Here is an 8,210-nt window from a genome sequence, read left to right as displayed (position 1 = left end):
TTAATTTACAGGATGTATTTATTACACTGTAAAAAGTCCATTGGATTTGTAGCCATTTACTCTGTATGTACACTGGTTGTACTCCGACCCCAACCGTAAGTTCCTCTCAGTACAGTATACACTGGGTTGGAGTCCCGCCCATGTCCCTCCCAGTCACCAGTGGGATTTCCAAGATTGATATTACTGAGAATTTAGCCAACTAATTGAGAGAGGAGGAAGAACAGAGATGCAGCACTTGCCAGGCAGCCAGCTCTGTTCTGGGCATGAGGGGGTGGAAGAGCGGGACATCCTCGCTGCAAGGCAGAAGCACAAGAACGACCACTAGGGCCTCAGCTGCAAGGGCATTCTAGGTGGAGAAGGAGGTGGGCTCCCACAACTAGAAGATGCAGAAGGGTGCAACCTCTACAGAGCTTCCAAGAGAAAGCACAGCAGACTTGCTGGGCATCTGTCAGCAGGTGCCACAGATCCCCACATCTTCTCTAGCTGGAGAGGATGTTCTCCTAAGGAATGGGGCTGGACACAAAAAGGCCAATGTAGCGAGTGGTGGACAACACAGCACTGCTGTGCACCCTGGGGGAGTGGCTCCCCAAGCACTGTTTGAGAGATGGTCATGGTGCTCTGCTCTCAGCTCACAGGACTCTGCATTTCCTTCTTATCTGCTCAACCAGGCAGAGCCTTCTGAATTTGCTCCCTCCAACCAGAAAGCCTGATTACATTTACAGGAGGAGGAAGGAAAGCAGTGCTGCCCCTACCATGCTCCCCATCTGGCATGGGGATTGCTGTGATCCATGTTGCAGAAGGAAAGCACGTGGCTACAGCAGACAAGAAGCCCTACATAGCAAGCTGGGAGCTGCACTGTAAGCAATCCACATTTCTACACAAAATTCTCAACCTGCTGATCCCAGGCATGCCCAGAGCCCAAACAAAGCAGTGCGACCAGAAGCATGGGCAGGAAAAGCTAGGGAATGGCTGGGGAATTGTCCAGGGACTGGACTGAATAATCTGAGAGGCCGTCCTGTGCTGCAGCCCCTCTCTGGTGTGACTTCTGAGTTTTCCCTCTTCACCAGATGAAGTGGTGGTAGCTTGGTCCCAGGCTGCTGGGTGTGGACATTGCCTGGCCCTGAGACTGTGAAGGCAGGAGGGAGACTGGTCAGTGGAACCGGGCACCCCTCCAAGACGACAGGGATTTCTAGGCAGATTTCTACGTGGTTGCCACAAGAAGGGAGCAGAACGTGATGTGCTCCAAGGGAATTGTGGCAGCAGCCCTTCTGCTCAGGTTAGCATCATCTTCTAAAACAAACATGCCCACTACCAGAGAATGTTTGGCCAGCATCCTCCACCCACAGAACTTCCTCAGCAGACAGTTCGCAGACACCCTCAAACTAATTGACTTCAGAGGTTGTCATGGGGTCAGTGGGCCGTGGAGTAGCTAAGAGGGGAACAGGAGAGGTGGCTTCAATTAGGGCTGGGTTGAGAATAATTGGCAGAGTCATAGGTGGCACCCCAACCTGCAGGGGAGATGCAAGAGGCTGCAAGATGAGTGGTGGCTGTGCTGTCGTAGGAGGTATGTCTGTAACAGGGCTTGTCTTTGTTGGAGCTGATGCTGGGAAAGAAGGAGAGGCAGAGGTGCTGATGGTGGGTGAGGCAGGTGCAGTGGCTCTCTCAGATTCTGCAAAAAGCAAGAGAAAAAATAGATCCTTATACAGGCCCTTACAAAGTCACCTTTCAGCTCAAAGCTAAGCAGGGCTGAAGATCAACTCAGGGCCCTTTTCAGACTTGTCCCTTCCACATACCTTCATACGAGGCCCTGAGGAGCAGGTGCCAATCACAGGCATTCTCCCCCAACCTCTGCCCACCCCAATAACCTTAGCAAGAAGGCCACAACCTATCCATTTGGAAGCACAACAATTCCACAACACCAGAGGCCTGGTCACTGTAGATCACGCTAAACCAAGGAAAAGCAGATCCACACCACTGTGCTGGGAAGATGATTCCAGAAAGAAGACGGGACTCACCGCTGGCACCCAGTTCACAAGGCTTCTCCAAAGGAGCCAGGTGCGTGGCTGGTCTCACATCCCCCACGGAGGAAGGGGGCAGAGCAGACACTATTGATTTCTGATGCTGCTGCTCCATTGGTATGCTGGAGACAGGATCTAGGAAAACGAAACAAGCAGTGAGCCCACACACCAGTTTGCTCAATCCTTTTGCCCACCTTCAGTTTGCCCTTCTTGTGCCAAGCTCCCACAGCCTCCTGCACCTATCATTTCATCAGCATCCAGGCACTGTGGCAGCTGGGTACTGGACAAGGTGCAAGCACTGGGTCCAAGACCTGTTTTTTTAAGGTTTCTCAGCCCCTCATACCTTGGATGATGGTCTGTTTGAAGAGCTCATCCCGCAGTCTAGGTAAGAAACAGTCAATCCGCTCCCAGGTGATCTCCCAGAGATCTGAGTATCCTGTCCGTGAGTCAGCACTGTGGAATATCCCAGCCGTATCCATTACAAGCAGCATGTTCTTCAGAGACTCTGGGATGGCCTCCAGCTGTAATCAGAGATACTCCTCAGGACACAGAGAATGGACATACAGCAATGAACAAAAGCTCACAACTGATGGGCTGCCTTGGAAACAGGACAAGGGGAGAGACCATGGAACAAAATGGTTTTGGAATGATTAAAAGGTTAAAAAAAACCCAAAACCAAACCACCTTTCAAGTTTAGAAGGTTAAAACCAATGAATGATAGTTCAAAGCACTGCAGCATCACTTTCAGCACCTTACCAGTAAGTCACTGGAGCCAGCATGCATATATTTGTCCATAAAGTCCAGGATTGTCAGCCACAGGGCAGCAAAGGTGGTCAGTGAGAGCAGCGGGGATAGATGCTGTAGGAACACCTAGGAAAAAAAACCACAACTACTGTCAACATGTAGTATCAGGGCTGATGCTCATAGCTTGACAAGCCAGTCTTGCAAATCTGGAATTCCCCCTCCTTGTGGCAGGCTAGGGGCATGCACAGGCCCAGCCTGAGGACACCAGAAACCTCCACTCTTCTGAGCTGCACATGTAGAGGAGCAGATCTTGTCTCCTTTGCATTAGGCCACGACAGTCTGCATCACCATGTCTTCCAGCCCTTCCACACTCTCTGCCTTAGGTCAGTACTATCAGCTTGTGACATGCATCATTTCACCATTAGAACAGACCGTCTTCAACTAATGTCAGGTGAAACACTTCTCTCTCCATCCTTCATAAAGTCACAGAGTCCTTCCTGACAACTTTTCTGAAGGCTGGGATCATGGAGGCAGTTCTGGAAAGAACGCATGTGCCAATAGCAGAAGGTGGTGGAGAAGCCCAGCACTAAAGACAGTCAAACTAGCAAACTGACACCTATCCAGATCAGAGATGCTGAGAAGCTTAACACAGCAAACAGTTTGGTTTTCTTGAAGCACATGGTTTCCCTTGAGCTTTCAGGCAGCAGAAGCATGCTTACCTTGGAGAGTAGTGTTGAGGCTCTCATCCTAGTTTCTTCCATCCCACCAACGTCAGCTGGGCTGATGTTCTCAAGTAGCTTGGTTAGTAGAGGAAACAGCACCTGTTGGATCAGACACACTTATATTTCAGAGCTGAAAAATGACTGATGAGTTTTGCACAGACAGCCTTGCAGGAAGGAGCTGGCTTTTGGGACTGGTGGTTTCTAGGCAGAGAGCATGGGAGAAGCAATAGGAAGTAGAAATGAGTGAATTCATTTCAATTAGGTTCTGTCAGAAGCCTAAACAGAGAGGAACTTTTCACAGGATCAGAGTAGGGAATGCCTTGTCTGTGGTGGTGAACAAGCTGCTCAAGAAGATGGTGTTGAAATAGGACACCATTCTGCCACTCCCGCACACAACTTTGCTTTTCATGACAATGCTGTCCTGCCTACATGCCCAGCGCAGCCAGGAGGTTACCTTGTTGAAGCAGGACTCCCATTCCAGGGCATCCAGGGCCTGCAGGTCATGTACCAGGAGAGCCCGCTGCAAGTAAGTGAGTGCCTGCATCCGTACCTGCCGTCGGGCATCACAGCACAGCCAGGCAATACCTGCAAGAGAGGGATTCAGGGCAAAGCCCACAGGGAAAGTGTCACATCCCTACTTCCCTAGTGTAGGGTGAAAAGTCTAATAAAGACCAAACACTCCCTGGGGGGGGAGAAGGGAAAAAAAAAAAGAAAAAGGATTATACTTGTTCCAGGCCACAGACTAGGAATCTACTGTCAGGTCCAGAAGCAAGCTGGCAGCTAACTCATGCTAAAGATACCTTTCCAGATCTGATCCAAGTTATTTTTCAATTACAGCAGACCCTAAAAACAACCTCTGCCTGCTTTATGCAGTTAGTTCTTGGCTCCTCCTAAGTGCTGCCATTATTTTGGAAGCGTCTCTGCTCACTCTTATCACAAGGGGATTGCTTTACCCTGTAGCAAAGGGCACCAGCAGTTGGACCACAGTGTTCGGGAATCTGCTTCGATTTTCCTTCCTGCTGTCTCTAGATGGCGTTGCTCCTCTGCCCAGGAGCTGTAGATGGTGGCTGCTCGCGTGTGCAAGGTGTGCATGAGGTCCAGGAGCTGCAAGTCAAGCATCACATTAAGCAACACACAGGACTTAAATTTTTGAAGCAACCCTGGTCTCTGCTCTTCCCCAAACCAACGCTAAAAGGCTCACAGCTGCTCAAGCCTGCTTCCTGTATGTACATAACCATGTATCACTATGAAGATAGTGTAGGGCCCTGCTGTCTGTGCTCTCCCTAAGGGGTCAAGTGCCAGGCATCTTCAGCAAGATTTGTGTCAGTTCAGTAGCCATATCAATTCCATCTTCCAAGGAACAGCATCCCAATCCTGCCAGAAGAAAGAATGGAGCCTTTCCTAGCACAGAGCATTGACTCTCCCTGGCAGAGGGAGAAACCCAGTAATTCAGCTGTGCTGTCCAGGGACAACTCTGCAACTTTTTTTTTTTTTTTTTAAAAAACAAAAAAAGCATGAAGCACATGCAAAGCTCCCTCAGAACAGCTCCATAAGGGCAAATGACATTCTAGTCACTTTACTACTGAACAGAGACCCAACAGCCTGGCAGTCAGCAGGCCTGTGCCTTCACGCCTTTGAAGCACCAGCTGGAGAGAGAAATGACACCCTCATCCCAGTCCTCTGTACTTGAAACCCCAGTGCCTCAGCCCACAGGGCTTTCCCCTCTCCTCAAGCTCAGATGCCCTATCAGACTCCCCACTAATCCTACATGAACCTCATGCCTCCAAATCCCTTGATCCACATCCATCTTACCTAATATAGTGACTCACAGCTCCAGACCCCATCCTCCTTGCTTTTCAGAGGACTTCTCTCTCCACTGCTATTCTGCTTTTGCCTGTCCAAACTGCAGTCTTCCTCTTTCACTGCAGAACCACACACGGCCACAAGGGCCACCCTCTGCTATTCAGCACCCACTAACCCAGGATGCAGCCCCCCCCCGCCCACCCCGTGAAGAATCCCAGTGACTCCCTAGCAAGGCCCTGAGTATGGGAAAGGAGAGGAGGAAATCCTTGCTATACTTACGTCCTGACTAACCTGTAAAGACACAGTGTGGTAGCTGGCAGGGATGCTCTCATCCTCATCCTCATCACTGTGTGTGTGTGCCTGGTGCTGGCTCAAGACCCGTGATCGACGTGTAGAGTTCTCCTTTGGCTTTTTTTTTAGCCGACCAGACTTACTGTCATACCTGTGGCTCTTCCCCCTCTTCTCCTGGGACTTGTAGCCTAGAAAGTGAAAGGCAGCAACATACCATATACACTCTCCACCACAAAATTTTCTGTCTTTCAACACACACAGCAGCCACCTTTTGATATCCTCAGCAGAGGGCCCTGTCCTGTGAAATGACAACTACCTTCTTAAAGAGATACCCCAGCATGCGTCAGGAACAGCCTTCAGCAACAGCCGATACCGCTACCTCCATATCAGCTCCAGACCTCCCCTCCACCCCAGAGAGAAAGATAAGAATAAAGTCCCTGCTACAAGCAGGAGCCAGGACACTTTTCTCACAGCAGACCATTTTCTGGGGGGTTGAGGACTCATTTTCTGACAGTATACTTCACACTTCTTGCTGACTGGCCACCCCAAGCCCAATCCTGTTTGTCAAACCAAGGGCCATCTTACCCCCATTCAAGCTCGCCTCCACAAAGATTCGGATGGTTTTGACACAGAGCTCGAAGTTCTCAGGTGTAACGTGGGCAGCATCTCGCACGATGAAGGACAGGGACTCTACACACTTCATGAGAGACTTTGTGTCATGTGGGCCCAAATCCAGCCCCACAGTCAGGCTGTACTGGTTGACAAGAGGAGATGGCCCCAGCCTGCTGAGCCCAGCAGTGGATCTGGAGGTGTCAATGTCATCTTTCCCCACCTGCAGGACACAGCAAGAGGGTAGCAGGAGAGGGTAGCATAACAAGCAGCACCTCATGCACACGCTGAAAGGGCCTTTCTCTTCTGAAGCCAATAGGTAATGTTTCCGTAGGATCCATTTCCCTTCCTTCCTTACTTGCCTCCAAGCTTTCTCCATCTGCATCTCCTCCCCATCCTCCCTTTACACTGTCAGCTTATCTTAGCTCTCTTTTCTACTGTCTTATTCTTTCTCTCCCTACCACACCCTCTGCCCACAACCATGCTAGGAGTAGTCTTCTTCAGGCACCAGAAGCCCATTGGCTACTCACCACTAGCCAGCCACTGTTCATGACATCCACATCTGTCACTGAGCGATGCATCTTGCCTGGCTTCTGGTGGTCTGTGTACACCTCTGAATCAGAGGTGTAGCCTCGGTCCAGGCTCATGTCACTTGGATGATAGGAGGAGGAGACCTCGCTGTCTGACTGAGCACCTTCAAAACAAAAGGCATGGGGTTTAGATCAAAGCCAAATCATGAACTTGGAATGAGTAGCTGTGGATAATGGAGAAGCAATCCAGATTAGTCAGATCAGCATCAGCTAGAAACCACCAGCAGGCCCTGGAAGAAACTGGGCCAGGCCTCTCCTCCTGTGAGAGGAAGAACAACTATGACAGAAGCATGCACAGGAGACAGCAGGAAACACAAATCTTTGACACTGTTTCTCCCCTGTAGGTATGTCTGGCTTTCCCCTTCAGAGGAAAGGGGCTTTCCATCCTCTGCTATGTTACTTGTCAGCCTAACTGTGAATTTAAAAAGGGCAGGAAGTCTAATGCTTTGACGCTGGGGGAAAAATCAGATGTACCACACACTGTAAGTACTGGAGGTGCTAGGTTTAGCCAAGACAACCCCAAAAGCACAACACAGAATGACATGACTCATGTAGGGCTTCTGGGGTCACTCAGCTCCACACTAATACTGGTAAAGTCTTTCTCATGAACAGCAATCTATATTAGCATGGTCCACACCTGTCAGATCTACCTTCCCCGAGAACCTTAAATTTCATGTCCCAAGCACAGAAATCTTTGCAAGGGCCAAATTTAAGCTACTGATATAATGTTATTTAGAAGCAAAAATTCATTCTCTCCATCTTTCAACCTTATCTAGAAACTCACAAGCAGAGAGACAGACTTGCTGTGAACACAATGCAGCAAACATTTTCAGAAGGAGGTAAAGAGAACTAATGTTCTGATGTGTGCAATGTGCCACAGGCAAGTAGTTTACCCAATCAGCAAAGAGAAGCAGTAAAAAAAACAAAAGAGGGAGAAGACAGCCCAGCATTAGCCCAGAAGGCAAAGGCCATAGGGTTTTGCAATATCAGGTTTCTCCCATCTGTCTAGCACAAAACATCAGGACCTAGCAAGAAAGTTCTATAAAAGCAAAAAGCAAAACGAGGGCTTCTGGAAAAGTCTTTTCTTGCTGTTTGCTTTAAAAGTCTGAAGCTGTCAGCCTCAAATACATTGCCAGCTGGCTAGAATGAAACAGGAACAGTTTGCTGAAAAGACTGTCTTTCTAACACAGTCAAGAGAAGTGGGAAATAGTGGCTTGGTCTTGTGGGAATGGTTCAGGCACTCTGAACACAAATGGATTTGGAAATAGAATTTTAAAGAACAACTCCCTTTACGAGATCCTTAAAATGGGGACAGAAAGGAGTCAGTCCCACAAAAGAAGCAAGTATGACAGGAACAACAGCTAGGTTTACATTACACACCTAGACAAGAGATTAAGGCTACGTTACTCAAGACACCAGACCACAACCAGCAA

At 49.1% G+C, this 8,210-nt stretch overlaps 1 protein-coding gene across 7 annotated transcripts in view; it reads right to left on the bottom strand.

The window, feature by feature from the left end:
* The window catches only part of GBF1 (golgi brefeldin A resistant guanine nucleotide exchange factor 1), a 110,358-nt gene continuing 102,148 nt past the window's right edge, over positions 1 to 8,210 (bottom strand). For 5 of the 7 annotated variants that reach the window (XM_069796464.1, XM_069796458.1, XM_069796462.1 and 2 more), the window contains 10 exons: positions 6,718 to 6,881; positions 6,164 to 6,410; positions 5,567 to 5,766; positions 4,438 to 4,588; positions 3,939 to 4,069; positions 3,482 to 3,583; positions 2,775 to 2,888; positions 2,362 to 2,539; positions 2,016 to 2,153; positions 1 to 1,669 (listed from right to left, as the gene is read on the bottom strand). In XM_069796464.1, the coding sequence (XP_069652565.1) occupies positions 1,383 to 1,669; positions 2,016 to 2,153; positions 2,362 to 2,539; positions 2,775 to 2,888; positions 3,482 to 3,583; positions 3,939 to 4,069; positions 4,438 to 4,588; positions 5,567 to 5,766; positions 6,164 to 6,410; positions 6,718 to 6,881 (1,712 nt within the window). In that variant the 3' untranslated portion in view covers positions 1 to 1,382. The remainder of the gene's footprint in view (positions 1,670 to 2,015; positions 2,154 to 2,361; positions 2,540 to 2,774; positions 2,889 to 3,481; positions 3,584 to 3,938; positions 4,070 to 4,437; positions 4,589 to 5,566; positions 5,767 to 6,163; positions 6,411 to 6,717; positions 6,882 to 8,210) is intronic. The other 2 variants (XM_069796459.1, XM_069796465.1) reach the window with 1 other exon arrangement.

Source organism: Haliaeetus albicilla, chromosome 11 (assembly GCF_947461875.1).
Source record: "Haliaeetus albicilla chromosome 11, bHalAlb1.1, whole genome shotgun sequence".
Classification (NCBI taxonomy): Eukaryota; Metazoa; Chordata; class Aves; order Accipitriformes; family Accipitridae; genus Haliaeetus; species Haliaeetus albicilla.
This window is presented reverse-complemented; position numbering and strand designations above follow the sequence as displayed.